Genomic DNA, 22,995 nt, shown 5'->3' with positions numbered 1-22,995 from the left:
TGTGCGTTTAGCTCTGACCCTAAAATCTGCTCGCCTTACAACTTTCCCCATCTGGTGTAATTTGCTTTTTCCACTTGCAAAAATGCACACGACAGCGACAGCATGCATTATGTGCCATGTTGTAGCAATGAGGCCTCATCCACCGCATGCTCCATTGACAGAAGCTTATTGATCCTGTCTCTAACCAGCTCCCAACCTTTCATCGCACTGTGCAGTGGAGTTCTGCCCAAGCACCCATACCCCAGCCCAATACCACTTTGGAGAAAGATGATGAAGCCGTACCTTGTACCCAGGTTTCCGCCCTCTTTTCTTTGGGATCTTCACTGCTGGTAAAGAACCAGCTGAAGCAGAATAAAGGTTATGAACTGCCATCTTCACAGGTGTTGAGTGAAGTGGGGGTCGGCCTCGCTTTCTCCCAGGGATCCTCTGAGACTGCATTTCTGCTGGTGCCAGTCTTACAGAAGGAAGTGACAAGCGCTCACAGGCAGAAGAGCTGCTAAGAATTAGTCCAGACACAAAGCAAAACAAAAACAGAAGTGTTTGTTTGGTTTGCAAGGCAAACATAGATCTGGTTTGGTTATTTTGGCCATCCTACCCTTTAGTGGAGGGGAAGACCAAATACGAGAGAGCCAGGCACTACTAGGAGCTTTTATAGTGCCGTTAGGCCCCTGGTATAACTTCAAGGATAGCAAATTTTTCATGGGACTATAGCGAAGTGGGGAAGATACTGGCTAGGTGGAGAAGACGATAGATTCTCAGCTCCAAACACAATCGACAGTGTCACCAGCAACAAAACACTGTGCCGCAACAAGACACAAGACTCTGTGTCTCATGTTCCCCAGTTAGTTCAACTTTGAACTGATATAATAATAGTATTAGATAAATACAACCATTATCTCATATTCATTCCTACCCCTTTGGTTTGGTTATAAATTGTTATGATCTTTTTTCCCCTCGAAAGAAATTTAAGAGTACAAATCAATTGTATTAAAGTTGGTTATGTCTCCCCTTTAAATTGTGGACAGAGATTTACATACAGAAATGTTCTTTTAAACATGATTTAGAATTGCAAAAATAAAATGGATATAGCCCAAATAACAAGCAATAGAAGAATAGTTGATTTATCTATAGAATAAAACAATCAACTAATTAAAAGCCTTTTAAAATACTCTTAATGACGTGAAGCTGAATGAAAAGTCATCACACAAATTGCACATAAAAATGATCTCAATTATGCAAAAACTTACACAGTGAAAAAGTAGAAGGAAATGTGCTAGAATATTAACAATGGCAAAAATGGTGGGACTCTGGGTAACCGTTCACCATGTATGAATTCTTTCTTCCAAGCAGATACCCACGTACTATAATATTCTTAACATTTAAAAAAATACTAATAACAAGCGTCTCTAGTACGGTTAGCTAAATCGACCCCAACCCAGAGAACATAGCAGTACCTTGGGCTCAGGGGTCAGATTTCCTGGAATGTTCCAAAAATGTGACAAATGAGACAGACCTTTTGACTCTAACTCAGGAGTGATATTAGGTCACAAAATTTATTTCTGAGAATTAGTGGTAACTGACAGTGGAAATGAGGCTCTTGCTCAAAAAGCTGCAGAAAAAGAGAGAAAAGCTGATAGAAGCAGACCCTACATCCTGGTCTGGGCGGTACTGCAGGTACCAGATTATTTTGCTTAGGGAGGAAAATATCAAATAGTGGAAATTCTTTAAAAAATTTGAGTGAAATTTTGGACATCCTTTATAAATTTAAATTCACTTTGTTAATTCTCTGAAGAATAACAATATTCTATCAATAATCTTGATTGTTCTTGGAAATATCATACCCAGTAAACAAAACTTTAAAGAATGAATTTATTTATTGACTGCATTGTTAAATAGTTCAGATAGACAGACAAGTTGTTAAGGATATCAATTTTCCCTGTTTTTGTCAGTTTAAGAAAAATACCATATTTCATTGATTCTAAGATGTGTATTTTTCACACATTAACATCTCTGAAATTAGGGTGTACCCTACAGTACTGCAAGCCCATCAGAATCCCATCGGCCCACAGCAGGCTCCAATCTTTTTTGGCACCAGGGACCGGGGCTCCTATGAGAATCTAATGCCTGATGATCTGAGGTGGAGCTGAGGCAGTGACGCTAGCGCTGGGGAGCGGCTGCAAATATAGATGAAGCTTCACTCTCTTACCTACCGCTCACCTCCTGCTGTGAGGCCTGTTTCTTAACAGGCCACAGACTAGTATCTGTCCACCGACTGGGGGTCGGGGACCCCTGCCACAGGGAGCATTTTTTCTTAGTGGTACATGAAATAATGACACGTGATATAATCAAAGATATATTAAAGCCAAAGAATTCTGATCGACAAAGATAAACTTATCAACATGTAAACAAAGAACATCACTCTATTTCTATACTTAATGTCTGTACTCTACAATGCCAACAAATACCCAAAATATTCATTTAAAAAAAAAAGAGAGAGAGAAAGAGAGAGAGAGAGAGAGACATCCAAAAACATTGAAGAACCACCAAAATTTATCCAGTAAGATTTTTGCTGTATGAAACTTGGTTTGAGTCCCATTTTAAACTATCATAATTAAGTTTCTTCTTCTTCATTATTAGTTTATCCTTATAGATGTTAGAAACAGGAATTTTTCCTAGTCTAGGACATGTTTCTCTACCTTTCTACTTTGCCTCTAAAGAGGTCAGCGAAGTATCTACTAACATCGAGAGCAAAAGTCAACAAGAAAAAAACCACGATCAGAGAAGGCATCGAATCTCCTTGCTCTCCTGGAAATGAGAGTCTTCTTGAAGGGTCAGTTGCTGCATTCCTTCACTGGTGACTCGGGATGCTCTGCTAAGTGAGAGACTCCCTTGCAAAACTCTTCTTGTTGAATAGGTTTTGAAGAAAACAAATTAATAAGCATGTTATCCTAAAAGTTTGTATCACTCAAAATTATACTTAACTATCCCCAAATTCCTCAATATGCCAGAAAAATTTCTTCGGAAGAAAATCATCTTTTAAACTGGGGTTTTCTGTGGTTCTACTTCTCTCTCCCTACTGGGAAGAAAAACCAGGACTTGTGTTACTTTCCATTTCTTTCCATAGAAACACATCCGTCTTAGGATTATGAAGGACCTTCCAGATAACTAAATCTGATCAATAAATTTCATGCTAATGGAGCAACGGTGAACCATTTCGATGGCATACTAGGTATCTCAGCATTTGGGGAGATACTTGGAGAGAGGAAATCTTCCCAGTTTCTTCAAGTCACCACATCTAAATGATTATATAGTTCATTTATTAGAAAGATACTGTTTCCCAATTCCTTATCACAAATAAATAGTTTTAAGTAACAAGACAGATGACTTAAAAATTGAAGAGGTTATTTTAACCATGGAAGATTCTCTAAATGTCTCCTTGGAATAATTTTTAAAAGTTGGGGAAAAATACTTACTTAAAAGTGATCTTTCAATAACAGATTTTGGAAAAGATGGTGGCAAAAGTTAAAATCCCCCAAACCTCCTTTTCCAAAATTAAGACATGAATAACTACAATTTAAAAAGTAAAAATAGCATAGATCTATACTGAAAGTAAGAGAGTCCAAATTCTTGGAATCTTAGAATGCAGTGGAAACAAGGCAGATGGAAATTTCTTAGGGAAAATACAACTATGGAAGATAGTGACAATTTATCATATGCTTAAAGAAAAGATCAAAAGTAACAGAAAAGAAAAGAAAAATACTCAAAGATATATTAAGAGGCTCTCTTCCAGAATGAAGAGGATCTCTGTGTCTTAAGAAAATTTCTTTAAGAATGGATAACAATAAATCTTAACAAAAATAATATACTTAAAGGCAATAGAAAAAATCTATAAGGATTTAGACAAAACAACATTGGTCTGATTGCTTATTCCTGTAGCATACCGCTGTTTGTTTTTCCCCATTTACCATGGTAAATGGGAAAAAACAAATGGGAAAAACAAACAGCGGTATGCTACAGGAATAAGCAATCAGATCAATGTAAAAGTTAGTCCAGAAATTAAACATATATTAAGTTTTCATTAGTTTAAAATTTAGGACCATTTTATATCAACACAGGAAAGCTCAATAAATGATTTATGATGACTGGCATTTAGAAATTAATAAAATTTAAGCTATATTTCAGCAATACAAATTCTAGAGATATCTAAGACTAAAATATAAAAAAAATAATAAAAGAAACATTAAGAAGTACTGAAGACAATATAGGTCAACATTTTTATACCCTTGGGGTGGCAATAGACTTTCTAAGTGTGATAGAAAACTCAGAAAGTAGAAATGGAAAGACTGATAGAAATAACTACATAAAACTCAAATATTTTCATATATCAAAAGTAAAATCATGAAAAAGTTTGAAGATAAATAAAAATTTGAGGAAACTATTTGCTATATATGAACCAACAAAAACAAAGAACACTCTAATAGAAAAAAAATGAGCAAAGGACACAATTCACGAAAATAAAAAAGAGAGAGAAAAGAAAGAGAAATAAGTGGTCAATTATCACAAGAAAAGAGTCTAAGTTTTACTGGTAACTTCCCAAGAAAGTAAATCGAGATATCACTTGTCACTTATCAGACAGAAAAATGTGAATAAGCCTGACAATACTCTGTTAGTGAGATCTCTCCAAAGAAGATAATCTGAGAAGAACACAAAGATATGTGGCCAAGGATATTTTTTTCACATTGTTTATAATAGCGAAACACTGAAAACAATCAAAATGTCTGTCAAGACTGCCTTAGTTTAAATTATTTCACATTTCTAAATGGAATACTTTATAATTTAAGTATACATGTGTGTATATACATATATGCATGCATATGTGAATATTATGAAATAGTATATATAGTATGATTCTATTCATATATTTTTACATAAAGAGATATAGATAAATCTGCATGTGTTTAGGCATAAAAAGAGGTCAGGGAAAAATCATCAAAAGGCTGATGGTCATTGTCTCTGAGCAGTAAAATATTGAAAGGTGTTTTTGCTTTCTTCTTTGTACCATTTTGTATTGTTTGAATTTTTTTAACCATAGATAGAAAAATAATATAAAAAGAAAAATTAACAATGAGTGAATTATTCTCATTCTCTGGAAGTTTCTATTGGAAATTTGTGCCTCTTTAGATGGCCTTTTGTTTTCTTGTTTTCTAATGGTTTGGCTCCTGAACCACAGAACTTCGCTGGCCACTGCTTTAACATCTTAAACAAATTGTAACAAAAAGGTAAAAAAGACTTTACCATAAAAGATATTACAGAAGATTTTCAGAGCTAAAAAGGATTTCAATAAACAGATAGTAAACAGAGTGCTCCACCGGACCCCTGAGAGAACAAGCTCACCATCCTCACCCTCTTTGGTTCCACCTCTCGCTAGGTCCTTCCACTGAGGGACCAGGTGGCAGCTGGGTTACTGCTCTTCCCCCGAAGATTTCTCTTCATCTCCAAAGACCTTCAGAGACCTCAAATGCTATCCAAAACCATCCTAGCCATGGCCGTGGACACATAATTTGATACAACCAAATGTATGAATCATTTGAGAACCGTCAAAACCCTGGAGGTATGTGTGATACCTCTAAATTTCCCTGTTTTCAGTTGTGGACTTCAGTGAATATGGACTGCCTCAGCTCAGGTCAGGTTTGGAAACCATCTTGAAGCAAAAAGGTTTAGTAAACATCAAAAAATTCTGTCCCTAGCACAGCCTAACGATCAGTCTCTGAATCTCCAAGTTTAATGTTTACGTGGTTGTCAAATCCTGGCTTGACACATCAAATCAGGTAATTTGCTGCTGGTTTCCTGAGTCACCCTCTTCTTACCAAAATGAGGCTTGTCTAGAAATAGTACAACTGAAATCAAGAGAAACTAAGATCTGGTCTATGAATTTGGGATGACATTTTACCTGTTAGTCTTGTAAATTTAATGCATATAAATTAAGGTCCTGGCTAACAGTGCTTCACTGAGGTAAAGAACAAGGAGTTACCAAATCCAAAAGCATATACCAATGTCACTGAGTCACCTGCGGCATTTATTCATGCATCCATTCATTCATTTATTAATTCATCCAACAAATACCTGTTGACAACGCAGTGAGTGTCAAATACTGTGCTTAGGCACTTAGATTACAGATGAAAATAAATAAGACACGTCTCCTAATATATTCACCTACCATCAAGAAACAGGAAGGTAAAGAAGCAATAATAATATTTAAGATAGATGGTATAACAGAGGTTTCATATGAAATGCTATGAGAGCACCAAGAAGGAAAGAAATCAGTTCTCTTAGCAGGGTTGAGAGGAATGAAGTGAGGACAGGAAAAATATAAGAAGGTGATATCAGAGATAGGATTGTCCCAGGCAAAGCAGAACAAGCTAAATTCACAGAACTTGCAATAGAGTAGGTACGTGCAGGGATGTTTGGTGGCACATGGAGAAGTGGTAGGCCAGCCAGGCTGAAAGCAGGATCAGTGGCTTTCTGTTGTCTCTAAAAGCATTAAGGGGTGGTAGTTACAAGGATCTCTAGACTCCTAATGGACTCTAAATTATTTCCTTCTATTAACTGCATAGAATGGGTTCCTGACCTTGGTGTAATGCTCTTTCTCATTGTCATTTCAAAAGTACAACCAGAATCCTATTTTCTCTCATCCTTGGTCCCTCCATTGAATTTACCTTAAGCCAATGTCTCTACTACCATTCTTTTGCCAACAGCCTCGTATGCACCCTAATACCCACACTCCACAGGCTGCTTAGGTCTGTATGTGAGGTGGTTTCCAGCGATAATGCGCCTTGGCATATATCTAAAAATTCAACCATTCTCCAAGGTGGCCCAAGCCATCTCGCTTCTCTACACACTAATCTCTTGCTTCTCTCAACTCCTTCATCACCTATTGCTTGTACTTCCAGTTTCAGCAAGCATTGATCGAATGATAGTTTATATAGTTTTCTCATTGTTTCATGCATATAAATGATTTCTGTACATTCCTGGAGGCCGGAAACTGTATTTCGTATGTCACTCTGCTCTTTGCAGCACTTGGTGCAATATTGAACCCGCAGAGTGTACCTGGCACCTGTGACAATATCATTCACCATGGAGCTTACCCATCTCACCTAGGCTAATCACCCACAACTGGGGTCAGAGGTGCACATAGTTCTTAATTTTGGATATAAATATGTCAATATGATAGAATACTTTAATGAAAACTTTATACCATAAGAAGAGGGACAGCAATACAATCTGTTAAATGGAGAAAACACATTCCCTTAGTACACATTTTCCCCCAATTCTGACACTACAATTGGGCCAACAGAAGCCAAAGCCAACACTCACATGTACTCAGTCCTAATGCTCACATTTTGCTCTCTGGTACTGTTCTCCGCTCTAAATAAAACCAGGACTCCTTAGAGATTCCATAGCTTGTGGAGAGAGAAAGAGAAAGGTCGGGATTCGCTTGGAACATCTTATTATTACCAGAACAAGGATGATTTTAGGAATATCAGGGGTAGTGCTAAGAGGACAAAGAAACAAGTTGTAACAATTTATGAATCAATAATAACAATGGTAATAGAGTAAATTGAAATTATGAGACTCAGAAGACTAAAATAAAGTGCACCAAACTCTAGTTGTAATCATTTTAATACAAAAGAAGTATGAATAGAATAAAATATTTATTTTCGTTGATTTTAGTTTGTATAAAAGAGTTTATCTATAGGTATTTTGTTCCATTAAGTACTGATGTGCTCTTGTCTCTATCTGTCTAAATAGACGAGGGTGAGTACAGAGAAACTGTAAATAAGCCAACTTGTCCTGGAAAAATAGAAACTGACCCAGGAACAAAAAGCCCAGTTGTCACACATAATAAGCGGGTCCAATAGAACGGTCAAAAGTGATGAGTCTGTCAGATGTCTTTAGAGGAATTGTAATGTGCAGACTTGTTTTCTCAACCTGAAAGAGATGAAGCTTCTAGATGTGCCTAGTAAGTATATGGAGAGTTCAAGACACAGGTGCCTCCTTCTTCACAGGTAGAACTCTCAACTCTGTTGGGTAGGGTCCAGGGGCTTCCTGTGTCCTTATAATAGGCCATCTACTATGAGGGTAGACTCTAAAAGCCTGTAAAATCCATTCCATCCTTAGCTAAGCTTATAAAAGCCCCTCCCCCCAATACCGGAACATTCCCTGCACCTAGTAAGGGTACAGCAGCCAGAGTGATAGAGAGCCAAGACTCATATATTTAAGGGGAAGGAGGAAAGATACATAAAGCAAGAGCAGTGAATAGGCACAGTGAAGTGGGGGAAATACCCATTACAACCTGCAGGATTTGGAAAAACTACAACATTTGAACGCATGAGAGACGGGCACACTACAGAGGTATGAATAATTCAGCGGCTGGGCAGTTGCTCAGCTGTATCCTAAATCTACCTATTTTGGGGAACTGCCAGTCCCCTCAGCCAACACACGAAGAAGATTGAAGCTGCTTGTAACTCCATCCGGGACCACTGGCCTGGAGCTGCTCGTTGGAACGTGATCATCAGAGAGCAAGGGAAAGCAGGTGCCAGGCCCAGAAGAGATGGGCCGCCACCTCTTGTTTCAGCTGTCCACCGGTTCCCTTTTAATTGAGTCCCCTACGCTGACAGGCCTTCCCCTTCAGATGACTTCCTTTCAGAAGACAGCCTTCTAGAAACTTTGAAGGCTGGCCCTGGGCCTGTCTCTCTCAGCTCCATTCTTCACCTTGTCCCTGCAATTTTCTGTATGAGAGGGGGCTGCTCCCCAAAGCTGTTTTCCAAGGTTGCTGTGACAGCGGGCTGCTGACTGGGTTTGCTCAATGGGGGGTGCTGGTATAAGTTTGGAGGGTAGAGTTGGCATGGATGAAATCAGGAAAGTTATCACCCTCTCCCTTTGCTTTATTAGGTCTCTGTTAGGAATTGCTTCTCTTCTGTGGCTTTGGCTCCTATCAGGGAGGCCCACAGCATCCCGCACTGTGCTGGGTGACCTGGCCCTGCCTTCTGCTACATCACCTCCTCCCTCTGTCCTTCTAGCTTAGGGGTGGTTGCAACCACAGGGACTGTGGTTAGTTGTCCAGCCTCCTGTTTTGTCTCTTTCATCTCTGTATGAGTGTTTCTCTCCATTAAATACCCAGTGCCTTATATACTAAAGAGATTTCCTAGTTAGACCCCAACAGACATACACGGAAGAGGATGGCATCTGCCTGCCCTTTGGGTAGGTCAGTTAATGACTGGAAAGAATGGGAACTTTGTAAGAAAGACTCTTTTGGAAATGTCTTATCTTTCCGGATGGAGTCTGTCTATCTGTGGTCACACTTGGGGACATGCCTACATGCAAATCCATGGGTTGTGAGAAGGAATCTGGAAGAGGAAGGAGATAGGATGCTCTCTGCCATTGCTATGGTCAGCAAAATCATGGCTAAGAAAAATGAGAGAAAAATAATCAACATAAATGTTTAAGTTTACATAGTAGCATGTATAGCATGCTATCATATGGCAGGCGAGGAAGATACACATTACAAACATGTACACACATATGCATGCGTATGTACCTATACATACATAAAATTCTCTGTAAGTGTTTAAAAATAATAGCAATTCTCTCTTGAAAGGAGGGGGAACTGCAGTTCTAAGGACTGGAGAGAGAGAGAGACTTTTCTCTGCATGCTGTTTTCTACCTTTGTATTTTGTGTGTATTCAAAAAAGAAAAACAAATAAACCTAATCTACCATCTCATACTGTAGAGAAGAATGAATGAGTGACTCTGCTGTCTGCAGCTATTTGTCAGCCAGGGCCAGTTCCACTAGCTGTGGATGGTAGGATGTCCAGGTGCTCTGAACTCTGAAAGGACTGCAAATCAACAGCCGGTCCATGGGTACTACACTCCTCATGTGCCATGGTAGTGTACATTTGTACTGACCAGGATGCCTAAGAACCCCAGTGACTTGATTGCCTGGACCAGCAACCATTCCATAAGTGCTCGTAGCACATCAGGCATACTAACTAGGTGCCGGTGAAAATGACCCTGAACTTAGGGGGCTGGACTCCGGTCCTGGCTCTACTCCTAATCAGCTGAGAGGTGAAGGCAAGTCACTTAACCTCTCTGGGCCTCAGACATCTCATTTATACAAGTTTAGATCTCTGAACTCCCTGTCGAACAAAGCCCCAAGATTTGTAGGTAAAGAGACAACAAAATGTCAGATTTAAACAGTTTCTTACTCATGTAGATAGCAAAAGCAGGAAGAGATGGACTCTCCCAGTGTCCCTTGTCCCACAGGACAACACAGAAGAAAAAGGGGCCAGGTGACAGCAATATGAGAAGAGCCATCATGCTTCAGTGTAGCAGTTCTACAGCCTGCAGCTTTCCCCTGAAGGAAAGCCAGGCAAAAGCCTCACAGCTCATCAACACCCAGGAGGCAATGAGAAATTGTCCTACAACAGCCTCTTGCGCTGATAGGGAGGCGAGTGGCAAACAGGCTTCCCATGCTCCCATGCCCCGGAAGGATCACAAAGATTCTGCCAAGACTTAGATCAGCTGCAGGCAAGCCTTGCCTGCATGGCCTCTGGGGAGACATTCGAGGTGGTTGGGGTGCCACAGCAGAGCCAGTCTCCTACACTCCTCTCCTGTCTTTGAGAAGCTAACCATTCGGTAGGGGAGAAGAGATATGTTATGGAAGGAGGACAGTTCTGAGACAACTAGTATCTCAAAGATGAGGACCAAAGAGCCCAGGACACTCAGAGAGAAGAGGTCTTGTGGGGCTGTGATTCTTGGGGGTCACAGGACAAGGAAGGAAAAGTCAGAGTTTAGGGCCTTGCAGCTCTTCTCCACCTCACCCTCACCAGGTCCTTACCTCCTGGCACTCGCTGATGGAGCCTTGTACCCTCCCTCCTTTGCTACTGACTCCAGAGAACATCCAAGCTCAAGGGGTCTCCTATAAGCAATCCCTGAGGTTTCCCCCCATTACCTGCTCCTCACTCATTCCAAGAGGTTCTCATGGGCTTGAACATAACAAAACTGAGCTGCCTCTGATCTGGATGGAAGGTAGAAGGAGAACTCAAGATAAGTAAGTGAATCACAGCAAGTTTCCCTAGAAGCTTCTAACTTGGTGCCCCACTTGAAGATGGAGTCAGAGAAGTGGCGTTACTTGAACTTGGCTCATCTTTTCAAGAGAGAGCTCTATCCTCTCCCCAAAAGGCATCAGCCTCCAACGTATCATTCTCTTTATTTGTAACCTTGTCTGTCTTTCCCAATATATGAAAGCTCCCTGAAGGAGGTGCTGTGTCTTGATCAATGTATCCCGCCTAATTCAGCATCTGGCACATCTTAGGGACTTAGCAAATGTTTATTGAATAATGATGTATGAATGAATGAGTGATCAGTAAGCCAGCCCCTCTTTCCGGACTCCCCCCAGTCCCCAGCACTGAGGTAGCAGGATCCAGCCCAGGGCACTTGCCACCGTGAGATTCAGAACTTTCCCCCATGATAGCCGCTTTCTAAAAATAAGGCCACCCCAGCAAGACACAGTGCACCATATGCTGCCAAGATGGACCTTCACCTACTTCACCTCTATTCGTTTTCATGACTCTGTGAGAATAAGTATGATCGTCCTTGGATTTACAGATGAGGAACTGAGGCCCCGAGAGGTTGCATGAGATCACTCATTAGTAGGCAGAACTCAGATTCCACCAAAGGGCTTTTTGTACAAATCCCTACAGCTGCCTCCCGGGGTCAGCCTGAGAGAGCATGCGAGAACCTGCAACGGAGCTGGTTAGGAAGTACAGGAGGGAAACATAACCCTGCAAGCCATATCTCCCAAGTCCTTATAGGATACAAAGAGATGGCACTGACACAGCAAAAAGCTTAGGTGATATAAGGCAACTCAATCAACTCGCTGACCTCATGATGACTGGATGGATAGAAGAGTACACTTATTTAATGAGTGCCTATGACATACAGCACGGTCCAAATTTTTTAAAGGTTATTAAAGAATATTGCGGGGAGTAGTAAGGCAACGCCTGCTGGAAGACACTTGTCTCTGCTGAGAGGTGGAGTCAATGACTCTCTATCAGTCTCTAAACTCGCATTGTACACTTTAAGGAATGGCACTTTTTAGGGCAGGTACAAGTATTTCTTTTTTTGCAAACCACTATTTCCTGTTTTGTTCTCTATTTATACTTTACATTTAATTTTGAGAAAGCACTGGTGGCTTGGTGTTTGGGTTGTTTCTGGTTCAATCTTATCTACAAAGAAACTCTTTTCGAGATGATTTTTTGTAATATACACCAATCGTACACCTAGATTCCTTTAAAATACTTTGCTAAGAAAAAGTGTTAAAGCTTTAACATTAAAACAACAAGATTCAGATAACACAAATCACAACTCTCTAAATCAATGCCTTGCATGGTGCAAATCCATTCACCAGTCTTGGGGATTTGTGAATTCTTCAAGGATTCACACAGGGCTTTTTTAGGCAGCAATGTTTCCAAAGAAAACATTTTTACTCAAATTTTCAGGAACACAGTTGTTCAAAATGAAGTTGAGAAATATGTAACTATGATATCTTCATTACGATACTCTTTGCAAAATGTTGAAGTATCTAAGGCACTCTGCTGGCACTATGTATTGAGACATAGCAACTCAATGTTTGCCCTCAAAAAACTCACTGTCTAAGAAAGATACGCCACCTTGGAGCAGTCAGCAGAAAACAATCAGGACTCAATGCCCTCCCCTCTTGTGCAAGTCATGGAGAGATGCATTTAAGAGGTGAAAGTCAAGAGCAAGTGCATAGTTATCTTGAAACTGATTTTGTTTTTCTGTGTTTGTTAGCTGAAATCTTTGCTCTTCCAATAGACAAAGATCATGTTTCTGTGGTCAAGGGGCCAGTGGGAAGAGAAAGTGTTCAGGGGCCAGCAAGTAAGGATCGGGAGAGCTGGCTTTGACTCGCAGTGATAAGTAAGTAGAACAGCAGTGTGACTCTTGGGTATCAGTGCCTCGACCTGCCAAATAGAGACACCAGTTCTTGTCACGGTCACATTACCAAGCTGCCTTGATGATCCGATGAGAAAATGACCATGAGAGCCCATCGTTATCTGTAAAGCCCCGTGTGATATAAATTACTGCTCTTCCCAGACAAATGATTCTTATCTTTTGTTTCCTCTGCGAAGAACAGACAGTCAATAGGAACTCTATTTTCCAATCAACTTGTTTGCAGGTCCCCCAAAGACAACACACAACAAAAATCATTTATTTTCATTTACTAAGCTGAACAAATACACCCAAATCAATCCAGAGAACGCCACGCTCCAAATCCCTTTCTGCAGAGCATCACAGTAGTCTTGTCTTCTGGCTAGATGATACCCACCTCACAGGGGGAAGCGGTTACTGACACCCTGGCATCAGAGCTCTCTAGAAAGCTGTGAGGCTGAGGGGAAAGGCAGGGTACTTGGTACCTGGCACTGTCACCATCCATCATCTATACAGGCAGTTGCTGCACACTGACACATGCCCCCCCCCCGCCCCACCACTTATTTCACAAAGAAAGACCCCAGTATCTTCAAATATTAGGAATGCAAACTATCACCAGGTCTGGAAATAGAGTGGGTGAAGGGAGGGAGGGATTGGAACGAGGAGTACAGGAAGACATTCCTCTGTGTTTGTTTTTCTAACTTAAAGGAAGGAAAACCAAACGCAGTCCTAATTTGCTTCTGATCACTGAGGGTCACAAGGCTTCTCAGTTGTCCTGTTAGGTGCAATCACAGCATCAACCCACCAAGGACATGGGGGGCATCACTACTTCTCTGACCAGCGATCCCGATGGCCACCCTTGCACAGCCTGGTGGCCCCGCAGGTCTTATAATACTGAAAGGCCAGGGCCAAAAAAAGACATTCTTAGCCTCAAAAGGGTAGCACTGGCCAGCAATGAACTTTTATCCCCTTATGCATCCCTTTGATCATTCAAAAATATTATCTGGGCTCCTATTGTGTGCCTGTCCTTATGCAGAACCCACTGGGGACATGAAGATGAACCCAGCCACTCTCAGGAGAAGGGAAGAAAAGCAGACCATCTACGGGTCATCATGTCTCCTCAAGTTCCAGCTTGCATCCCCTATCACACACACATGCACACGCGCACACACACACACACACACACACACACGCACGCACACACACTTACGCCCCCTTCCGGGGTGTCTCACTGGGATGTTGTAGAGCTGAATTCTCCATGCTCATGTTGCCAATACAAAGCTTCTCAGTCTCAGTCTCAGTCTCCCAGATGGCTCTCACTTGGTGGCACTTGCAGTTCACTTGAGAGGGAGAAGCATTCACAGTACGCACTCAATCCCAAGGAGGGCTGGCCAATAACCACGAAGACAGAACCTCTGTGGACCAGGCTGTCCTGCCAGCCCACGGCAGAACAGCTAAGTTTATCTTCGGGTCTTCCTCGAACAAACCCCTCCCCACTCAGAGCATTCCATCTTTGAGGCAGGATTCTCAATCCTTCCAGCCCTCATTAGTGATTTCTCTCACACTTGTGTCCTCTCACTTCAGAGGTGGTCCATAGGAGACACAGTTATAGCACAGGGCCCAGCTCACAGGACCAACAAGGCAACAAATGTGGATGAATAGATAAATGAATTAATGGAGCATGTAGATATACATATGTTACTTTGTTCAATTGTCATTACAAGCCTCTAAGGCAAGTATTATTAGGTACCTTCATTATACAGATGAAGAATCTTTAAATCTACAGAGATAATGTCTCAGAAAGGCTCCCTGCCTTGCCACAGGTTGCACAGCCGATGCCCAGCCCAGCCTCTCTCCACAAGCACCTGGATAACAAGAAGTTAGCTGCTGAGACCTAAGAAGTGTCATCTCCCAGGGCTTTTGTCTCTGGCTGCGAGACGTTGCATTTTGAAAGCTGACTACCAAAAGGTCCAGAAGCCTCATACACACCCTGAGACAAGTCATCAATGTTATTAATTCCATATCTGGGCTGGGTAAAAGCTTATGTGACTTCTCGGGGCCTCACATACAGTGAATCCTCAGCAAATATGATTTGATCGGCTCATAAAAAGAAAGGAAGGGGAGGAATGATACAGTGATCCAATTGTGGCTTTCCACTTCTTGGTGGCTAAATGAAAGGTCAAAAAAGGGAAAAATAATGGCTCCTTTGTCTTGTTCTCTCTCCAGTGGGTTAGCAGTCAGCAAGCAAGTTTCCTGGATAATTTTCCAGATCTTCTCCCTTGTTAAAGGTCCCCTGAGACCATGCAATAGCAGTGAAACCAATTATTTACCAGCTTTCAAAGTTTACCTATTAAAAATCTGCAGCTATATGAATATTCACTGAACACTTACTAGGTGCAAGGCACTTGTGCCAGGCCCTGGAGATACAAAAGAGTGTCAAGACAAGCACAAGTGGAAGAGTACCTGCAGCCGCAGTTGTGCCTGGTCTAGGACAAACTTTGCCCCCTTACTGCAGGAAACGGGAAGGAAAGTCTTGGTCGAAGTGCAGAACGTGCTGTGGGTCACAAAGAGCACTACAGAATACAGGAATGGGTTGTGGGGCAAATTTTTATTTTTCAGACCAATATCAAGGATGGAATTAGCCTACCAGCTGGACTAAGGGACTATTTGTTTCTGTTTGCTGCATAAAGGGGAAGGATCTCAAACTGGAGGTGGCAGAACACATAACAAGAGAAGAAATGCCTGCCAGAGGTGACAGCTGCTCATCACTTTAGTGAGCTCAAACTTCTCCGAGCTCAGGCAAAATACCCCTCGAGCACAGCAGGTGTTTACAGATGGGGTCTCAGAGCCACTGTGGAACATTTCTGAGAAATCATGGAAAGGAGAAAAAGTACTAAGCAGGGCAGAGGAGCATATTTTACCCAAATTTTCAAAAAAGGTTGGATTCTGACTGAATAATCAGTTATGAAATTGATTATTAAACAAATAAATAAGCTCTTGCTAAAGAATGTGGTAATCACTAATATGGGAAACATTGGCTCCCAGGAGAAAAAGTCTCTGAAAGTTTAAGGCTTATCTTAACTAGATTTACTTGGCGGGAGAGGTGGGCCAATCAGAATTAGTTTGGAAATCAGAGGAAGACTATAATCATGAGCTGTCTTGTTACTGCAATGTATTTGGCAGAATTTCCCAAGATTATTTCGTGGATCAGATAGTGAATGTGAGCAGAAGGGTGTTACTTTGGGGTAGAATCCTAACTATTGAGACACCACACAGGTTCCAAATTGCATGACTAATGACAGTGCCGATGTGCAGGTTGTCTCTAGTGGCATGCCACAGGTCTCTAGTTTTAGTTATGTTCTCCCTGCTGACATGTATGAAGATTTGGAAGGCAATCCTATCAAATAAGCAGATGACGCAAGTCTGGGAAAGACAGCTAATGCTACAGATTACAGAATTAAGATGCAAAAAATTTTAGTTGGATGGACCAAAGCAATCAAATGAAAAATTTTAAAGATAGAATAGCTGATATATCATTCACAGATATACAGGAGAGACAGGTTTCCTGGGTGAAAAAGATCTAGGAATTTTAGTTAATGACAAGTTTTCTTTAGACTGTGATGTAGGCCATGTTATCAAAAAGCTCATGGGAATATAGACTGTAGAGTGCCCAGCTCAAGGGAAAAAATAACCCCATTGTTTGTGGAACATCTGGAATTTTACACTTGTTTCTGACGGCAAGAATTAATGTAAATATTAAACTCAAAAGAAGAGGAGCAGGGTATGTGGAAACTTTCCTTTGTGGAACAGTTGAAATAATTAAGGACATTTAGCCTGGAAAAAGGACAAATTATTCCAAGCAGCACCACAAGGCAGAGCCAGGACATAGTAGGCACCTGTGTGGTCCACTCTCACACTGCATGAAGAATTTAAATTACATTATTAGTTAAAAGAATGATAACTCAGAATTCTCATTACCTAAAATCCAGTCTAACTCAAAGGCGGGAAAGCAGTGGTTAATGTGCTTCCTCACATTAGCAGCAAGAAGAACTGATGGATAGCATGTATTACAGCCAGTGGCTATTTATTCTACAGGAAACCCCTGCACGCGCATGAAACATAGAACTAATAACTGGGAAACATATTGGACAAACGAATGCTTAACACGAGCTGAACAATTGCAGGACAGGACATTTTTGGGCCCCTCCTTCCTGCTTCTAGGAGGGTGTCTTTCTCACTGTGAACCAGACGGGGTCCCATTTTTTCTGCTTTTATCTCTTCTGTCACTTCTTTGCAGGATGAGTTGCACCTTTCTATCGGGGGTGCAAATCCCAAATTTAAGAAGCCCAGTTAAGTAAGGACATTAGAGCCTATCAAAATACAAAGGTCAGTATAGGAAAATAAAAATGTTTCATCTGTCCCAAACATCAGTCTCTTTTTACTATGGTCTTATTATCAGTTTCTTGTTATATTTCGTAATACATTTTTAAGAAGTATCTTTGCTATGAGACCTGAGGGGCAGAAGTAATCAATTAAGATGAAACCAAAGATGTAATCACAGCAGAATGACTGGCACAAAGAAGACACTCAGTAAATGATTGTTGAATTGGTTTGCACTGGATTGGGTGGAACTGAACAGATTTAAATTGAAGCGCCCAGGATGAGGCATTTAATAAGCCTTCCTCTAATTGAACTGGACTGGCAAAATAAATCATGGGAAATCCATATTCTGGAATATGGTACAGTCTTTAGAAAGACTAACTGCTCCCTGCTCCCAGAGTACCCCAGAGGGGTACAAGCAGGCTCCTCTGTGCGCAAATAGAGAACTGTCTCCACGATTTATTGTTCCATTAGAAAACAAGAACAGAAAGTAGCCAAAGAGTAGGTATGTATATCCCATTTGTATGTTATACAAATGTATACAAGAAAAGGCATATATTTTTAAAATACATTTTGTTTAGTTTATCAATTAAAATCTACTCGAGTACCCCAGACAGATGGTTGAATACTTAAAACTTTATTTTTTGATAACCTAGTTGAGTAGTATATTAGCTTCCTAGTGCTGTCATAACTAATTGGCACAAACTTGGTGGCTTAGAACAACAGAAATCTCTCTCTCACAGTTCAGGAGACCAGAAGTCTGAAATTGAGGTGTCAGGCAGGGTTGGTTCCTTCTTAGGGCCCTGAGGGAGAATCTGAGAATCTGTTTCCTACCTTTTTCTAGCTTCTGGTGGTTGCCAGCAATCCTTGGCATTCCTTGGCCAAAGCTACATCACTCTAATCTCTTCCTGCATTGTCACATGGTCTTCACCACTCTCTGTGGTCTCTGTATCTCCATATGGCCTTCTTATAGTTACACTAGTCATTGGATCTTCAACCCACCCTAATCCAATATAACGTCATCCTAACTAATAACATCTAAAAAGATCCTATTTCCAATTAAAGTCACACTCTGAGGTTCCAGATAGACATGAATTTTGGGAGGACATTGTTCAATCCAGTACAAGTAGTATACATCAACCTTTCAGTTTGGGGAAATACTGCCTTTTATCTTACCAGCTAGAGTGGTGTGTTAACTTGAATATGAATTTCTATAGAAGCCTTTTGCTATAATTTAAGGAATTTTTCTTTCTATACCTTCTGGGAATACAAAGAAAATCTGAAAGCCCTTCTTGTAATATTACCATAATTATTTACCCTCAGGCTAATTTGTGAAGTTTTTTCATTTAAATTTATATTTTCTAAATAAAAAAATTTTTTAATTGAGGTACAATTTACATATAGTGAAATGCACAGGTCTTAACGGTGTAATTTAGTGAGTTTTGACACACCAGTGTAATTCATACTTCAATCAAAATATAAAATATTTTCATCATCTTAGAAAGTTCACTTATGCCTCTTTCCAGTCAGCCCCACTCCTCCAAAAGCAACCAGTATTCTGATTTCTATCACCATAGATTAGTTTTGTTTGTTCGTGCACTTCGTATATGTGGATCATGTGATATATACTCTTTGCATCCGGCTTCTTCATTAGCTCATAAACATATTTTTGCATACATCGGTAATTCATTTCTTTTTGTTGCTGAGTAGTATCCCATTGTATGAATACACCACAATCTGTTAATCCTTTCGCCTGTTGATAGACATTTGGATTGCTTCCAGTTTTGATACTTTGAATAAATCTGCTAGAAACATTCATGTACAAGTCTTTCGTGGACATATATTTTTCTTTTCTTGGGTAAATACCCAAGAGTAGAATTGTTGGGTCATAAGGGAGATTAGTGTTTAATTTTATAAGGAACTGCCAAACAATTTTCCAGTGGTTGTATCGTCCTCACTGCACCAGTGTAAAAGAGGACCAGTTGCTCCATATTCTCATCAATATGGGTACTGTCAGTCCAATGGATGGAATTTAATTAGCATTTTCTAGATGCATAGAATGTTGATGGGCATCTCTTTATGTGTATGTTTGTATACCTTCTGTTTGAAGTGACTGTTCAAGTCTTTTGCCCAAATATTTATTGGGTTGTTTGCCTTTTTTTATTATTGCGCTATAGGAGTTCTTTATATATTTTGGATACAAATTCTTTGTCAAATACATGTAACTGCAAAACTCTCCCAGTCTATAGCTTGACTATTCATTCTCTAGTGTTTTTTTTTAATTAATTAATTTTTTTATGGTGACATTGGTTAATGAAATTCTATAAGTTTTAGCTGTATACTTTAACAGTAAAGTATATATATATATTTACACTGTGTGTTCACCTCCCATATCTAACTAGTGTTTTTTAATGAGCAAAGTTTTTTTAAAATGAAGTTTAATATAGCAACCTCTTGTTTTATGATTAGTGTGTTTGCAGCCTCTCCAAGAACACATTTTCTATCCAAAGATCATGAAGATACTCTTCTGTTTTTTCTAATTATGAAGCTCTGTGGTTTTACCTATTATAGTTTAAGGTATATAATTCATCTCAAATTAATTATTGTGTATGGTATGAGATAAGGTTCAAGATTCATTCTTCCCACACACAGCTATAGTCAATCATCCCAACACAGTTTGCCAAAAAGAGTTTTCTCTCTCCATTGAACTGCTTTGGGGCTTTTGTCAAAATCAGTTAACCATATGAATTTGAGTCTGTTTCTGGACCTTTTATTCTACTTCATTGATGCATTTGTCTATACTTATTTAAATACCAAACTCTTATGTTTACTTTATAGTAAGTCTTAAAATCAAATAGTGTGAGTCCTCCAACTTTATTTTCCTTTCCCAGAATTATTTCATAATTTACATTTGAATTTCCATAGAAGTGCAATAAACCTGCTGATGTTTTTATTGGGAATACATTGACTCTAGCAATCAATTTGGGGAGAATTGACATTTTATCAATATTGGGTCATACAACCCATACACAGAGTATATGTCTCCACTTATTTATGTCTTCTTTAGTTTTTCTCAGAAATGTTTTGTCTTATATTTTATTTTTCAATTCTAGAATTTCAGCTTTTACTAGTTTTTATGTATTTTTAGAGTTGCCATTTCTCTTCTGAAATACACATCTCATTTCTTTATATTATCTGATATATTTATAATAATTATTTTAAAGTACTTATCTGATAATATATCTGGCCCACTTGTGGATATATTCCTATCGTCTATATTTTTTCATGATCATGAGTAAATTTTTCTGCTTCTTTACATCTTTCTCCCTCTTTTAAATTGTACTCCAGGAATTGTGTACAGAAAAACAGTGGAGAATGGAACATGATTTTTACTTAGTTTTATTTCCCAGAGTTGCAAGCCCTTTCCTGTCAGGTGGTTATTCAGGTTTACCTAGAATCTAACTGAGCTGGTGCTGAGCTGTAGCTTTATTCAGATCAAGTTTACCTGTGATTTGCCCAACTCCCAACTGGTTTCCTCAATTTTGTGTTTACCTTTGAATTCACCTCTTACAGGGCCCCAGAATCCAAAAACCAGGAGGATGTTTGAAACTACATAACTTTTCCCTGCCTACCAGCCCCTCATCCACTGATGCTAAATTCAGAAAGGGGGAGATGAATTTATTGGTTTTTTTATGTATGTATTTTTGTGCCACTTATTAATTTATTGCTTGTCAGCAACAAACGCACCTTTCTTTGCTCTACGCTGTGATACTGGGGCTGGATTCTGCAGACGATATTTCTCCATAGCCAGTTGGCTGGGTGTTGGGCCCTGTCAACAGAGGGCATTGGAGAGACACTGCAAACCTGGAAGAGAAAGAAGGGGCTTTTTCTTCTTTCAGTGTTTTGTTTTTCTACTTGGTGGCAAGTAGATCAGCATGCAGGGGTCCTGGCAGAGTTGCCTGGAGGAGGGCGGTTCTTTGGTCCAGCAGCAAGTGCTCTCCAATGTGTGTCAACACGCTGTCTCCACAGAGGTCCGAATGGCAGCCTTGCAGGGGCCCCTTCTTTGAGTTTCTAAGTTTCTTCATTATTTACTTTTCCTTCAGCTATAGGGGTAGTCACTGCTCTCTGCGATTACTACTTTAGAGCTCTCCTTTACCTCTTTGAGTAGTTAACCACTTTTTATGTAGTTAGCAATTCTTTATATGAAATCTTCTCTATTCAAATTTCTGGTGTGAGTTGTATCTTCTGACTAAACCCCAGGGTTTTTCAGATTCCAGTCTCTCCTACCAGCACGCACTGTTGTATAAAGCGCGACTTATCTCTCCTTGTAAATTCTCTGTCATTTGCAGGCCCACTCCTCCATTGCAGTCCCAGGTCATAATTTCACTGGTCCCCAGGCAGTATTATCTTTGCACACACTATTCCCAACTCCTGCAATCTTTTCTCAATCTCCCTTCTCTGGCCTGGTACACTCAAAGTCAGCCTCCCAGATGGTTCACAGGGCATCTCCTTCGGGAGATTCTCACTCCTACATCTACCTATACCTGCCCACTCCCCAGGTGTAGAAGCTACTGTTCTCTGCTACACTTAGGAAGGCCTCATTTCTCTCTGGAATATAGTTCATCAGGGTTTCTCCATATCTATTACTTTTTGTTAATCCCATAGAAAAGAATGATTTTGTTTTTCCAGGTTATTCTTGTTGCTCCTCATGACCAAAAATCTTTCATGCTCTATATCCTAATTGGAATCAGAAGCCTCTAGGTATTCTTGCATATGCAAAGAAAACTTTTAGAGGGATACACTGTTACAGGGCCAAGAATTGAGAAATGTGCAATGGGAATGGGTGAGCACATTAGAGGGTAGAGAGAGAAAGTCTTACTTTTTATTGTAATTTTCATTGATTCATTTATTTATTCAACAAATATTAGGTGCTCAAGTACCTACTACGTGCCAATGTTCTGGGCACTAAGAATATAGTATGAACAACAACAAAAAGTCACTTCATTTCATGGAATTTAAATTCCACCGAAGAGAGACAGACAATAAATAAACAGACAAGCAAATACATAATAACCCAGGTGATAGTAAATGTTATAAAACTAAATTAAGGGAGATAACTGATAGCAGTGAGGGTGCTATTTTTTATTGATGGTCTGAGAAAGCCTCTCTCATTAAGGAATGCTTGAGCAGAGAGACTTCAAGGAACTTGGGGAGTGAGCCATGGGGCTTTGTGAGAGACGAGTGTTCAAGCAGAGAAAACAGCAAGTGCCAAAGCCTTGTGGGGGGTATGAGGACAGTACGGAAGCTAGGAAATTGGGCATAGAGTGACTGAGGAGAGGAGTAGGCAATGAGGTAAAAGAGAGAATGGGAGACCAGAGCATTCTATGCCCTGTAGGCCACTTATGAGTACCGGTTCTTTCTCTGAGCGAGATGCAGAGGCACCGGGCGTTTCTGAGCTGAGCAGAGAAGTGATCTGACACATTTTTAAAGGCTCACTCTAGTTGCTGTGTTGAGAACATAGCTACGTGGATTCTGTACTAATTTACTAATTTTCATTTTAAACATGAATATGTGTGGGTACAACTTGTGTAACTTGAAAAAAAA

The 22,995-nt window shown here is 40.1% G+C and overlaps 1 protein-coding gene across 1 annotated transcript in view; it reads right to left on the bottom strand.

Annotated features, from left to right (window-relative positions):
* Positions 1 to 22,995, bottom strand: part of SCML4 (Scm polycomb group protein like 4) — a 92,899-nt gene that overhangs the window by 49,133 nt on the left and 20,771 nt on the right. Inside the window, exon 2 of the mRNA XM_011360690.1 lies at positions 283 to 493. Within this exon, the coding sequence (XP_011358992.1) occupies positions 283 to 438 (156 nt within the window). The 5' untranslated portion in view covers positions 439 to 493. The remainder of the gene's footprint in view (positions 1 to 282; positions 494 to 22,995) is intronic.

The sequence above is a fragment of the Pteropus vampyrus genome, unplaced genomic scaffold, assembly GCF_000151845.1.
Source record: "Pteropus vampyrus isolate Shadow unplaced genomic scaffold, Pvam_2.0 Scaffold58, whole genome shotgun sequence".
Taxonomy (NCBI): domain Eukaryota; kingdom Metazoa; phylum Chordata; class Mammalia; order Chiroptera; family Pteropodidae; genus Pteropus; species Pteropus vampyrus.
This window is presented reverse-complemented; position numbering and strand designations above follow the sequence as displayed.